We start from the raw sequence: 15,864 nt of genomic DNA, 5'->3' as shown, positions 1-15,864 counted from the left end.
CATTCTGTTCCCGCAACGCCCATCTCAACAGTTACTTCAACAAACAAGGGATGAGGCTATGGCACACCTAATGTCTGACTTGGCTCATATCTCTGACTGGGGTAAAAATAATATAGTTGTTTTTAATGCATCTAAGACTCAGTTCTTACACCTATCAACCCGACAAAATCTTCCACAGGTATACCCACTAATGTTTAATAATATTCAGCTTAATCCTGCATCATCCTTGAACATGCTTGGGGTTTGATTTACTCGGGACTTATCTTGGAAAGATCATATTACATATCTTGTAAAATCTGCTTCCAAGAGATTGGATGTGCTAAGCTGACTCCGCTCTTTCTTTACCCCTGCACAATTGTTGACTCTATACAGGGTTTTTATCCGCCCCTGTGTGGAGTACAACTCTCATGTTTGGGGAGGCTCTCCACATACAGCTCTTCTCAATAGGGTGGAGTCAAAGGCTTTTCATCTCATTAACTCTCCTCCTCTTACTGACTCCCTTCAACCTCTGTCTCTTCACCGCACTGTTGCATCTTTATCTCTTTTCTATCGCTACTTTAATGGTCACTGCTCCTCTGAACTGTCTGCTTGCATTCCTCCACCTTTACGACGGGCGCTTAGCACCCGTCTGGCGGCAAACTCTCATCCTTTTTCTGTCCAACTCTCTAATGCAAGAGTTAACCGTTACTCCCAGTGTTTCATTTATGCAACAGGTCAGCTCTGGAACTGTCTCCCTCTGTCTGTATTTCCTGCTGCATATGATCTCCAGTCTTTCAAATGCAGTGTGTCCAGGCATCTGAAAATGATCGGATCTTGAATTTGGCTCTCTATTGTATTTTGTTTTTCTCTTGGAGGGAACTGTTACTGCGCACTCATGGCCTTTGGTTCCTTCTTCCTCGCAGAAAAAAAAAAAGTTGGGTATTTGATCTTCGATGTCCAAGCAGAAAATGTCTTGGTGGTGAATTGTGTAGGAGGTTATTGTTATGGCTACGTGAATCAGAAGGTGTATGATGGACCAGTTATGCAGGCGCTATAGGGGGTACAGTTCACGGGGTGGAAAGTATATTGTTGAAGGCATGGAGTATAGAAGGAGTGCAGTATGTGAATGTTTCCTAGTTACTTTGATGAAAATACTGATGGGAACTGTAGGCCATGTCTGTGCAACTAATTTTAAGAGAGTTTCAAAGTACACGATAACGAAGTGTGTTAGGCTGGATGAGAAATATCCTGAAAGAGTGTTGCAAAGACAAATGGCAAGGGTTTCGGAAGCAGACACAAGGGAGACCATGGTCTTCACGAGTTAAAAGGCACCCCAAAACCTATACCTTACTAGCGTGTTTACGTGTATGATTTGTGAATGCATTTTTGTACGTATATGGATGACAACTGGATCCAGAAAACGAAAAGTGTGAAGGTCAGGGGTAGGGCTGCGATAGGCAGACCGAAAAAATCCTGGGACGAAGTCATAGAGTGTGACCTCAGGGATAAGGGACCGACTAGGGAGATACCAGAGATAGAGCAGCGTGGACAGCCGCCTTGAGGTGACTAAGGCCTACTCAGGCAAACATACGGGTACCTTTATAAACGATACGATACGATGTGATATGATGTTCTGGGTAGTCTCTGCCAGCACTATAATAGCATATTGGTGGTGACCAGTAAAGTCGTTTGTTGTTTGAAGTGATATGAGTTCGATCCCCGACTGGGATAGGTCTTAGTCTGTTTAACTAAGTTTTATTAAAACAAACTTTACTCATTTTCCACTATAAGACAGCTCAAGCATGTATTCAATATCAACGGTGGGAACTGGTGCAGAAGTGGTGACATGTGAAAGTGTTTGAACGTAGGACTGCTGGGCCTCAGAGTATGGGCTGTTAAGCGTATGTCCAGAGTCGAAGAAAAAAAAAACTAAGTCAATGAACCAGTGGATGACAAATACCTTTAAAACAATGTTGTATTTTACCTTTAATTTTTCTCTTTTATAAGTTCGGGAAGGCATCTGGTAGTGAAGGAATACTAAAATACACTACCCTTGGCTTATAGGAAGTCTCATCATAGTTGACTTAAATTAAAAGATAATATCAAGAATAAAGTGCGTCACTACAGTAAACGGATTATGGTGCAATGAAATATAAGTTTAATATAACTGTGATTTGTCAGACAATGGACCCAGAGCAAAGGAACTGCTCACCGGAATTCCACATGGCAATAGTACTGTGGTGTTCGTATCGGTGTGACTGAAAGCGTTACGCGAAATACTCCGAGATAGTTTGGCCAGGTGGAACGGATGAAGAATGTGCGACTTTCTGAAAGTTAGGTTATTAATATACTTTCTGAATTTGATTTGCATTCGTTTTTGTTGTCAGAAGACTGATACTGTATCATATCTACTGTATCGACAGTTTTCTCCACTTAACTGATAACATTCTCTCCCAAATGTTAAATTATCTTGCCTATTATAAGTATCTGTGGTACGTGTTGGCGACCATCAACTACTACCTTGATATAGTGCCGCCTGGTTCTTCCTTCACATTTATTATTCTTTTTCTGTACCAGCCCCCCTTTCTTCCTATTTCTCCCAATTTCCCTGTCACTTTTTATTACTCTTCCTTCCTCTCCAGGTGGCTTTACAGTGATTGGCAAGCCTAATTGTTTCTTGTAAGCCAAGAGACCATTTACAACGCTGGGTGGTAACCATATTATCATATTCCCTATATGTCAGTAAGCTCGCGGAGAGTTAGTACACCTTCCCATAAAACAACAAACTCAACGACAAATGGCTACCCCATATGGGTGTATGGTGCCTGGCTATAGTCAGATGGGTTTAAGTGTCCTGAGAACATATACTATCTGTGTTGTTCCCTCGGGAGTGATGCATGGAATGGAACATCAGGGTGGTTTGCTGCTCAATGTGGATGTACTGTTATTCCCCTGAAGGAGGGAGAAAGTCAGATTCGTATGACCTACACTGAAAGATATTGTAATCATTCTTTTTCAAGATTCCTGCATAAAGACAAGATCCTCTTTGCCTTCTTCAGGTACAACATTTGGCATGGGATATCTGATTAATGATGATGATGATCATCATCAGAACCTCCTTTCCCACCCCAGGGCAGGGTGAGGAGTAGCAACGTCCAGACACCCCAATTTTGCCCAATTCAATAGACCACGGTTCCAATTCACTCATCATTCAAGCCCCCGGAATCCTGGCCCTATCTGATCCTTCAAAAACTTTCACACATTCTGTAGCTTCACATAAACGTGTCTGATAGAGTCAATCCGAACGTGGTCAAGTTAAAAAGGGGTGCCAAATCCTTGCTCATGAACTTCTTCTCACAACATTCATCCAGCCACCTCGATCTCTTGTCAGTTCCCTAGCCTCACCAACTTCCATACCTCTTTTCCTCACACACTCATTCACCATATCTCTCCACCTTCTCTTTGGCCTACATCGCCTCCTCCCTCCTCCAAATTCACTTAGATATATCTTTTTCACCACTATTGTTATCCATTCTCTCCACATGACCGTACCATCTCAGTACACTGTCTTCAGTTCTGATGTCCACTGACTTCCTCACTCTGCATCTTTCACAAATCACATTATTTCTTATCCTGTCCACTCTCTATACTCCACATACATTCCTCAGCAGTCCCACCTCCACTACTCTCGATCTTGACTTTTCATTTTCATGCCACACCGTAGCCTCACATCCACATGTTAAAGCTGGCATTAAAACTCCTTAATGTAAGCCTTCCTCAGCTACACCACTGAAGCTGCTGTTTCTTATCAAGGCCTTCATAGCACCAGCTACCTTCGTTCTTTGTGTCAATCTACTGTCCACTGCTTTTGCACATTTTCCTCCTACTGTGCCCAGGTATTTGAACTCTCACAAATTCCAGTCTCTCTCCATTCACCGTAACATCACATCGTTAGTCACATTCTCTCTCGATTACCATCACTTTCCTCTTATCTACTTTTACTCTCAAGGCACGACTCTCACAGACATCAGCAAAACTCTGCACTAGTCTACCAAACTCTTGGCCGGTACATGCAAATAGCACTGCATCATCAGCATACAATAAATTGGAGATATTCCATCCATCACCATTTATTGCCAGCGCCATCCCTCTCTCCATTACTCGTGTTTTTACTTCTCTCATTACCCCATCCATATATCTATTGAACAACCATGGGGACATCACACAACCTTGTCGCACGCCCACACTATCATGAACCATTCACTCAGATGCCCATTTACCCTTACACATACCTCACTACCGTCAGAAAAACTCTTGACGGCACCTAGCAGCTTACCATCTACACAGTACATGCACAGCACCTTTCACAATCCTTCTCTGTCTACTTTGTGGCATGCTTTTCCCATACTTGTTTAGCCTTTTGTTTAATGTGGAGAATGTACAATGTACAGTAAAAAGAGAGCCAGCCACAATCATACCACTTCGACCTCTAGATGCTAAATAACCTTACCTTTTCAAGTTTTCTGCGACTATACAAGATCATTTTTGCCTTCCACAGATGTGACATGTGGTATGCAGCATCTGGAGGGCATTTTGCGTGAAGAGGAAGCGCCACTGTATACTTGGTTGGCAACGCAAGACATCCAAATTTTAAATAAGATCCTTGTTGTGTTCCTCAGGTGTGACGTGTGGCATGGGACATTTGGGAGACATTCTACGTGGTGTTGAGGTGCCGCAGTACGCCTGGGAAGGAGGGCAAGCTAATCTTAGTTGCTTCTATGACCTTCGTGCAACCCGTCTCTATTCTCTCAAGTGGTACCACAACCGCACTGAGTTCTACAGATACGTACCAACAGAGAGGGACCAGCCTATCAACATACAGCCTTCACACAAGTTCACGGTCCATGTGAGTTGACAGAAATATGTGTCGAGATGATCTCTCTCTCTCTCTCTCTCTCTCTCTCTCTCTCTCTCTCTCTCTCTCTCTCTCTCTCTCATGCCCTTTGTGTTAGTAATAAGGGCATCTTATGCCACGGGGGAGTGGTATCTTTATGGGAGAAGGGAGGCTGTGTAGATCATAGAGGTCGACCGAATATCTTGTAAAGCACTGTAAGATGTGGCTTGACCTTTGGATTTCTGGTCACATATTGTAGTTCTGAGGTTTTTAAATGGGGTGTTGCCCTCACTGTAATGCATGAGCAGTACCATATACCAAAACAGAAAATAGTCATTATCATCATCATCATCATCACTACCATTATCATTTTTGGTATCTCCATTATCCAAATCATCGTAATCCTCATCATCATTATTAGAATCATCGTCATCATTATTAGTGAAAACCATGAGTGATATAATTCCATCATCATCATTATCATAATTCTAACAATGACTTATTTTTCATCATCATCATATTTCCCGCATTCTGGTATCAGTTAAAGGTGTCTTAGAATATATATATATATATATATATATATATATATATATATATATATATATATATATATATATATATATATATATATATATATATATATCCACATACAATGTGGGGCAGAAACACCTTACAGTTTTTTAAGTTATTATTAATCAATGTGTTAGGTAAACAGTTATATTATAGGCCCAGAAAGATTCAGAAATGTTAAGAAATTAAGTTCATGGAGTTTTAAATCAAAATGCAGGAGCCAACACTGGTTCCGAGGACTAATCCTATGTGTACGGGAATGGCGTCGAGCTAATCATGGTGACCAATGTGTATGGTGTCTTGGACTTGGGTCACCTTATGTGTGTGCACTGATCGACGTCGGCCAGGGGGATATGAGTCTCGCACAGAATTATTTTCACGCCATTTCCTTACCCACAATAACACAGTGTTACGAGAAAGTAAGATTCCTGTGTTAAAATGTCTGCGAAACGCTCGCTGTGTAGCTGTTACTGAGTTTGTTTTGATTAACGTTTCTACTGCAACAACAATTTCTTGTACAGACCAACAATCCATGCTGACTAAACTCCAAGTAGTGAACTATGATATCTTCAACACGCCATTAGCGAACCAAACCTGTAACGAAAGCAACAACATTTTAAAAGTCATGTGGTGTGTCTGCCGCACTACATATATATATATATATATATATATATATATATATATATATATATATATATATATATATATATATATATATATATATATCTATATCATACGAGGTTTGAATGCTATGGCACATACTCCTTTTGTCATTTTCTTATGAACGGTTTCCATTTACCGTACAATTTTTCGTCATCTCCTTGGAGTTTCTTCAGGAGTTCCCTAAAGGGCAGTGACGTTTCGGAACTATCTTGTTCCATTTTCAGGCCGGATCTGATGGTTCTGTCTTGGGTGGCTGCATATATACGATTCGGGTGAATCAGGTGGAGATAGGTGAGTGGAGCTGATCAGCTAACCTGATCACTCATTGGCTGCTTCTTTAGCTAAGCTAATGTGTCGTTTTGATGATGGTAGGATTTGGAAATCTTCGACTTTTGTGTTTACTGTAGTATGTCTGGTGATAATGTAGACTGCCTCTAAAAACAAGAGACGGCGCGGGTCTTGCTCAGTGTCGATTATTTTGATATTCTCATTCTTGTTGTGTCAGGTGGGAGTTTTTAGGGTGGCGTAGTGGTTCTTGATGGCTCGATTTTGTAGGTGACAGGTGAGGCACCTCGACAGTCTAGTCCGTCCATTCCAATGTTTGAGTGAGGTCCACACTCATTGTTGCAATTATGCTGGTAAATGGTATGGTCATCCTCAACGGGCCGCTTGTTCACGGTAGATCGGTTCCTAAGCAGAAGGTGGACTGTTTCCTTTGTTTTGTAGGAGATGATGGGGGCATGGTGTTGTTCTGGGTCTGTAGGGCGTACATTTCTGTATACAATGTCTTTGAAGATCTTCTCATCTGTCTTGTAATCTGTAGGCATGTGGTTTCTGCAGTATATCTTGATGTGTTCGCCAGCAAACACATTAAGATATACTACAGAAACCATATGCCTACAGACTACAAGATGGATGAGAAGATCATCAAGGACATTGTGTACAGATATCAACGTCATATAGACCTGGAACAACACCTTGCTCTCATCATCAACCACAGAACAAAGAAAACAGCCCACCCTCTACTTCGGAATTGACCTACCGTGAGCAAGATACTGCTTCAGGACGACCATGTCATTTACCAGCATAATTGCAACAGTAAGCAGTGTGGACCTCACTCATACATTGGAATGGCACGGACCAAACTATCGAGGTGCCTCACCTGTCATCCACAGAATCGAGCCATCAAGAACCACTACACCACCTTACACAACTCCCACCTGACACGACAAGACTTGGAAGAGAACATCAAAATAATTGACAGAGGGCAAGACAATCGCCATCTCTCATTTCTAGAGACAATCTACATTATCACCAAACAACCTACAATAAATGCATAAATCAAAGATTTCCAAATCCTACCATCATCAAAACACCACATTAGCTTAACCAACAAAGTGGCCAATGAGCGATCAGCTTAGCTGATCGGCTCCACCCACCTGTCTCCACCTGATTCACCTAAATCACATATAAGCAGCCACCCAAGACAGAACCATGGTCTCTCCAAGCACTGCTTGGCCTGGCCAGTCGCCATTATGCCCGAGCTCCATGAGACTTCCAGCGCCTCTGCTCGTGCCTGCGACCCATTGAGGGGGACACCCAGCAGCAGGTACGAGCCGCCAGGAGCTGTTACCATCAAGGGAACCCTGAATTGGTCCAATGTGAGAATGTACTATGGGTTCAAGCACCAGAACACTGATGCTGATGTTTTCGTGCACATCTTTGGGATCGCTGTACCAAATCCACGGCATTTCCAGCGCTCACTAGGCAAGGGGGAGACAGTGGAGTTTCGTGTTGTTTGGCCTCCCAAGGGTCCCGAGACTAGGGATGTCACTGGACCAGGTGGTGTTGCTGTGAAAGGCTCTGTCCATGCATGGCAGTGCCCTCCGGCCCAGAGACACCGGCCTGGGGGTCCTGGGGGTTTTGCTAATACTAATACCCTTGTTGCGATGTGTATTACGATGGCTGACGCTTTCACTGGGGGTGATAAGGCAGTTCTGGCTGTTCCCCTCCCTCAAATCTTTGAGGAGAACAGCCTTCCACCTCTTGCCATTCCTTGAAAATTTGCCTGTGGTACACGTCTCCCCCCTCATCAGGAGCGTCAGACCTTGCACCACTACTACCAAACCCATGATCACTGACCCGGAACCGTCCTAGGCCATGGATCTTGACCTTGGGGAGACCGTTGTCGAAGTTCACTTCCCATTATCAGGAGCTGAGGAGGAGCAGGGTCTCTTCTCCCATCCCTTCCATCCACACGGATGAAGAAGAGTCCCCTTCCTCGCCTTCTCCATCCACTCCTGTGGTTGTGGAGATGCCTATTCCATCACCACTGCCTGATGCCACTGCTCCTATTTCCCACCCACCACCTAAGGAGAAGACGAAGAACAAGAAGAATGGCAAGAACAAGGCCGACCCTTCCAATGTCACCCGCCATATCGAGGCCCTCCTTCCGCCACTTTCCGACCCTGCTAAACTCGACGCCTGCATGGATACATACCTTGAAGAACTTTCCACCACTTTCTGACCCTGCTAAACTCGACGCCTGCATGGATACATACCTTGAAGAACTTTTCAACCTCACGGATCCCATTGACGACCGGGATACACTGACTCTTGTCTACCAGCACCTGTATCAAGAGATCCATGAGGCATATATTTCCAACTCCCTCTCTCCATCTAAGGAAGCCAGTATCCGTGAAGGTGTCGAGGCAGATCCACCTCATGCTGCCCTTATCAACTATGTTGCCACCAGACTGCTCTCCTAACTTTGCTGCACTCTGTCCTATCTGTGCTGTGGCCTTTGAGGTACCTGCTGCCCTGGCCTGGGACTTTGGCTGTTTTTCCTGCTTTTTTTTTTCCCCCAGCTTGTCTGCTTTTTTTTTTTTTGCATACCTCTGATGGGCTCTCATGTTTGCCTGTGTTCCCACCTTTGCTGTGGGGCTAATGTTCAAACAACAGTAACAACAACAGAACCATCAGGGGACTTTGATGTGTGGTCGGAGGCGGTGCAGACGTGTTTTCTGAGCTCTCCTCTAGATTGTAGGGCTACCACACTGGCATTAGTTTTTTTTCACCCTTCTGAGGACCAGTAGGGTAGCTAGCTCTCATTTTCCTCCACTCTCTCAGAGCTAGGTACAGTAGGTGTCTGTACCTGTATACTGAGAATATCTTTGCTTACTCGCCTCTGGAGGGTCCCCCCCCCCCAGTCAATCTGGGATGTGAATGGACACAGACACAGCTTCCTGAGAGTGGTTTGAATGGACAGTTTCAGGCTAAGTGCTTATTCCCTGGTTACCTAGTCCCTTGCTTGTTTTCTCCCTCTTCTAACTTTCCCTGTGAGGGGGAGGTAGTTACTATGGCGGACGTCCCTGCTGCCTCCCCCTCCCCTTTGAGGAAGGAGGTGGTACTGACAAAACACTGACTGCCTCACGGACTGACCATCCCTAGACTGAACGACCCTAGTCTCGAGTCCCACTTGACAACAGTATAAATAATGACCATTATATCACCATTCATGCTCTCGGTTCCATTTCCTTGAGCAGTCTCAATCCTCTTACTATCAAGAAAGTAATTGATGGCTGGGCAAAAACTTGCCAGCGGAGGTCTCCTAGTAAAACCAGTCAACTCCTCCCAGGTTCAAGACTTGATGAAACTGCCCAAGTTTCACTGTCATGATGTCGAACCAAGGATCTCGCATGCCATGAATTCCTGCAAGAACAAGGCCGGGATGTCATGGTTATGGAAGAGGACGAGATCGTACGTGAACTTGCTTAGCAAGACGTAATCGATGCCCATTTTATTATTCATTTCACGGCAAGTACAAGGACAAAGACTGCAAAAATTATCTTGTCATTCAGCAAAATGAATCTCCCAGCCCATATAAAAGGTGGGTACGAAACTGTCAACGTAAGGCCGCTTATCCCTAACCCATTTTGGTGTTTATGATATCAATATTATGGACATAATGAAAAGACTTGTCCTGCTTCCCAATCAGTGTGTGGCAAATGTGCAAAACAGGGTCATGAAGCTGAACACTACAACACAGGGGTATGATGCTGAACACTCCCTGTCAGAGGCTGTCAGTTGCTTTCACTCCGAGGGTGCTCACTCCACTTCATCTAGGGATTGTCACAAGTGCATGAGGTGAAAGAGGTCTGTGCGGTGAAGGCAACTGAGAGCATCTCTTACTACGGAGCTAGAAAAAAGATGAAGGTGTTGCATGCAACTCCCACGCTGAATAGGTCCTATGTTTCGGCAGTGATGTCCCATCCAGTGATGTGCTCTATTGATACACAGACTGACCTTGTCCTTGCTACTCTTGCCACTCACTCTACCCCTACATCTCAGCCTCATGTACGCTCCAACTCTAAGTGATATCCCTAATCCTTCTTCATACTCACAGGCCGCTGCTGCATCTCAGTCAGTAAAGCCTAAATGTAAGTCTGACAAGGCTGATAAGAATAACCTTACCACCCTTTCCAAGACATATCCGCATGTACATCCTGCTCCTGGTCCAGTGAGGGAGAGAAGAGTTAGCTCCTCCTCATGGGAGTCTGGGAGCCTAGTAATTGATGATCAAATGGAGGTTTCCATTAGTAAGCACCAGGAAAGGTACCCCAGTAGCCATTCGACTGGCTGAGGGACATAAAAAAAACTAAGCACTCTGGTCACCCTCATCAAATTTAACCCGTCACGTCCCGAGGTTTTCCGCACCTCCAACATCCCCCAATCCCAAGGTATTTTCAAATTTTATTTGGGGGGCTAAAACCTCCACTTTTGGTGAGAAACATCGAAAATTCATAGAGAAATCAATCACCTGAGGTTTAAAATACTCGATCCAGGTAGGAGTTCTTCCTTACCTGACTGGGTTTTCTAACATGCTGGCAACAAAGAAAACGAGTTCTATGGGAGGGTAACTATTTCACACAACTCATAAACGGTATTTATTTATTTACTTGGTACGAATTTATATGTAGTATGAGAGTATATTGGTTTTCAAGCAGTAACATACCTGACCTTTTTTTGCCACATTACCTGATCATTATTTCTGACTGTTTCTTCTTCTAATGCTATGTAAACTTTGTCCTACACATTGTCATCGATTGGGGAATCACTCTGGCCCTGAATATCTTTACTGGCCAGGTCACTGGTAACAGGTGAATTGCCGAGACAATGGCGTGAGGGGGGGAGGGGGGAGGTTATGCGGTGTAAGGCATTGTCCCTGTTTGGCATCTTGTAGAGGAATAGAGGAAAGTGTCCCGTGTATACATACGAAAAATCATGTGCGAAAATTGAAAATTGTGCAAATTAGGGACCTTGCAATTGCACGACATACCAGTACGTCACTGGCACTGGCAAATGCAAAATGCTGCAACGTACCCATACGTCGACAGGACGGGGCGGGTTAAACCATCGCATTCACTGTTACAATGGAATTGTAGGACCCTTGGGAATATTTTACACAATATAGGAATCCTGCCATCTATACACAGGCCAAACATTATTCTTTTATGGGAGATGTACTTGGTGGATCACCCTAATCCTCCACAGTTCAAACACTACCACTCATATAGAAGAGATGATGGTCACGGAGTTGCCATGTACACACACAAATCACACCCACAAACGGAAGTGGTTCTGAATTCTACTGTGGACGCTGTTGTGAGCTGAGTAAAATTTAATAACATGTATCTGTCTGTCTGCACTCTGTATTGTCCACCACATGGCCCCATTGATAGAGATGCTTTGAATTCACTATCTGAACATCTTCCTGGGAATAAGTTAGTACTGGGCAACTTTAACGCTCATCACTACCAATGGGGTAACCTGAGGATCGATGGTCATGGGGAGAAAGTAGCCGACCTAATAGTACAGTCCAATCTCTGTCTTCTGGACGATGGTCGAGTGACTCGTGTAGATGATCGTACTGGTAGCTTTTCAAATATTTACTTATCCCTGGCCTTCCCAGGTGCACATCAGGATTTATTGTGGGACTCTTATGTCATCTCCTTGGAAAGTGATCATTTACCCATCTGTCCGTCTTATAAACGCGACATTATTTCAGACCCTCCACCTTCAAAATTTAATTATCAGAAAGCAGATTGCTGAGACCATGAATGTAAAAGTTGATTATTTGACACATTTCGTTTTATATGTGGTTGTGGCTGCTATTCCGAAGAATTCTACATGTTCTTGCGAAGCATACAGGTAATTAGTGGATGCTGGATTGCCGAATAGCATTAAGGAAATGCAATAGGAGATATAGGATTGTTGATAGGCAGCCTGCTGAGGAAAATTTTATTGCCTACAAAAAGGCATGGACTGAGGCAAGGAGAATAATTAGAAGGGCTAAAGTTCACTACTGGTGGTCTTATGTGTCCACAGAGAATTGTTCTACCCCATTAAGTAAAGTCTGCTCCACTATTAAAATACTGAATAATAAACGCCCTAACATCCCTGTGACCACCTTGCAGGTGAATACAGTAATACCATCTGTGATGATCCCGTGAACATAGCTAACATCCAAGCCAGGAGCTTTTCTCATGTAAGTAGCTCAGCCAAACTATACGATCAGGGTTTTCAGGATTATAAGTGCACGGCTGAGCCACAAATATAACTTTGACACAGAAGACATGGACTCCTCGTACAACCAAGAGTTTACAATAGATGAACTGCTCCTTGCCCTTAAATCCTGTAAAGACATCAGTCACAGACCAGTCACTATCACATACAGTTTTGATCCAGCATCTTAATCAGGATAACCTGATGGAGCTGTCAGCACTGAACAATGAGATTTGGCAGTCCCGAATGTCCCAAACTAACGGCAATTTGTGCACGTTATACCGATACCCCAGAGAGGCTGGTCCTCTTAAGAATCTCACTTCATTTCATCCTATTGTGTTGACTTCTTGTCTATGCAAGGCTATGGAACGAATGGTTAATAGTAGGCTCTTTTTTTTTTTTTTTTAGAGTCAAAGATTTCTTAATTGATCAACAAGGTGGCTTCTGTAAATACAGACATTCACTAGATCATTTAATGAATCTGGAGCATTGTATGCCAGAGACCTTTGCCAATAAAGAATTCATGATAGGGGTGTTGTTGGACATCCAAACAGCCTATGACATGACGTGGCAACATGGTATACCAATGAAGCTTTATGTTTATGGTTTAAGAGGTAATTTGCCTATTATTATTTCAAATTTTGTAAGGGACAGAATCTTATCTGTCAAATTGTTGTGTAATGTAACATTGGGTATATTTATCCAAGAAAACGGGATGCCTCAGGGGAGTGTCCTTAGTCCCATTCTGTTTAACCCCTACACCGCGGGCTTGTTTACCAATTACTTGCGTGTCCCGCGGGGTTATTTGGGCTCCGAGAGACTCTCAAAAAATATTTGCTAAAAATCAGTTATTAGTCCTAGAATAATAAAATTATATATGCTTATAGCACATACCTTCAGCTTTCTCCTGGAATGATTGTTGAGCCTTCGTCAGTTTCCGTAGGACTTGTGGAGACCTCTGAAGTAGGGTAACTAAGTCTCCACTTTACACTTCCTGACAACCCGTTATATGATTACCACAGCCAGATACAAACACTATAAACACTATTCTACCATTTTCAAGTAGTTTGGGATCCATACTAAAAAAAAAAACAGTGTGAAAGCAATGGAAATTACGAGCGCGTCTGATCGCCGCACTTGCGCTAGTTCGCTCTAGGCACTCTGTCATTTATTATTCATAAAACCCCTCACACTTTATATTTCTATTACTATATCACACTTATATATATCTGGAGTCTTTCTCCATAAGTTTCATTCAGTCGTATTATTTTATTGTCACTGAAGTCATTCTATTTTTCAGTCAGTAAAATACGTAGAGAGCCACGGATTCACTCTCACTGTTATAACATAAATTATTTGTACTCATATTCTTATATTACTAATTACTTACATTACTATTTACATTTTCTATTCTATTTTCAATATTTACCCTTCTATTTTACTTACAATATGTTATTCACTGTCACTTTCAGTAAGATGAAACTATAGTACACTGTTCAATCATATGAACTGAACATCCATTGCTTTCACCTGCTATTTACACATTATTTACACATTATTTACACATTATTTCCAAATAATTCTGCTTCCACACTTGCACTGTTAGAACTGCTTCTGGCTGTGATAATCGAAGAAGCAGGTTACACAGAGGGGAACCTGGCATTCAGCGCACTGCCAAGAGGTGCGTTTATGCTCAGGTGTGCGGCGTGTGGTATGCGCACATACCTGACACCTGCGAATCGCAGCCTTCCTTTTCCCTGTGGCAGGCATTAGCTCAAGTCTGTGCCGCTCCATATACGCCCTCTGCTCAAGTCGGTCGGGAAGTGTAACTGGATGGCGCCTTGGAGTTGCTGCTTGCACCTTACCATATTTTTCCAGCAGCTGCTGGACACAAGTCCTGGCGAACAACCTCAGGGAGAAGGACTTGGGTGGCTTTACCTTCATCTTGTACAGGATGAAGGCGTTCAGCATCGTCATATCTATGAGATGCAGAAAAACTTTCCTGTACCACCTAGTATTCTTCCTGAGGCAGTCGATCTCACCAATCATCATGTCGGACTTGTCCACCAGCCGCATGTTTATATTATAGTCCAACACAGCATCAGGTTTCATCACAGGTTCGCCTGTCCTACGGTCGACCTTCCCACTGTCTCTCATCTCCCCTTATGTACGGTGGTGAGCATGTGCACGACTCTCTTGTCATGCCACCGTATTGCCAGCATCTTCTCAGACTTGCGTAGGTGCACGTCTCCTCGCTGCGAGTTTCCTGCCTCTGGGAATTTGGGGAAGTTGGCACGATTACTTTTGACAGTGCCGCAGGAGCCAATGCCGTGCTCAGAAAGGTATTTGGCAAGTTTCGGTGCTGTATAGTAGTTGTCTGTATACAGCACATGATTCCCACCAAAATACTTTTCTAGGAGCACTTTCACTACACAGCCTGAGAAGCCAAGGGGGTGTGTTTTATCGAGATCGACAGTGCTGGCTGAATATATGACGAAGTCAAGGATGTACCCGTCTTACAGTCGCACAGTACAAAGAACTTAATTCCAAAGCATGGCGTTTGCTTGGAATGTACTGGACAAACCGAAGACGTCCTCTGAACAGAACCAAGGACTCATCAATGACAACCTTCTGAAATGGGTGGAAGAATGACATGAACTTATCCTTCATTCTGTTCAGAATCTCCCGGATCTTCCAGAGTGGGTCGGCTTGGGAAGGTACATCGTTGTCGGCAAAGTGCAGGTTTCCCATGATGTTCCGGAAGCGATCTCTGGCCATGTACTTGTTGAAGGTCGGTGAGGGTAGTAAGGGGTCCATGGACCAGTATTCTTCCAACTCATGCTTCTTGGAGTGTGGCATAAGAAGCATGAGGGCAAAGAACACATACAGCTCCTGCACTCCCAGCATGGTCCACTGTTGCATCTTGGCTGCACCTGTACCACTAGCAGCACGTTGTGATTCGACCCTGTTAGTCTCATCACATATGTGCTGCATGACTTCGTCATCTAGGAAGGCCAAAAGGTAGTCGACACACTCAGCATTTTCGTCCATAGTGAAGGCAGGCTGAACTCCTGACGAGCTCTCATCGAAAACCAGGTTTTCGGGGACAAAATCTGACCCTTCCGTCCACGCGAAGGCGTCCAGGATTCCCTGGCGTGGCGGTGGAGAGATGGTGGTGGTGGTGATGGTGGAGG

General features: G+C 43.8%; 1 protein-coding gene across 1 annotated transcript in view; it reads left to right on the top strand.

The window, feature by feature from the left end:
* Positions 1 to 910: 910 nt before the first annotated feature.
* The window catches only part of LOC145397850 (uncharacterized), a gene marked incomplete at its 5' end in the record, with an annotated part of 353,574 nt that continues 338,620 nt past the window's right edge, over positions 911 to 15,864 (top strand). Inside the window, 2 exons of the mRNA XM_080270886.1 lie at positions 911 to 974; positions 4,689 to 4,885. Coding sequence (XP_080127012.1) covers positions 911 to 974; positions 4,689 to 4,885 — 261 coding nt within the window. The remainder of the gene's footprint in view (positions 975 to 4,688; positions 4,886 to 15,864) is intronic.

The sequence above is a fragment of the Coenobita brevimanus genome, chromosome 43 (genome assembly GCF_032717465.1).
Source record: "Coenobita brevimanus isolate Jiangsu-jjx chromosome 43, ASM3271746v2, whole genome shotgun sequence".
NCBI classification, from domain to species: domain Eukaryota; kingdom Metazoa; phylum Arthropoda; class Malacostraca; order Decapoda; family Coenobitidae; genus Coenobita; species Coenobita brevimanus.
This window is presented reverse-complemented; position numbering and strand designations above follow the sequence as displayed.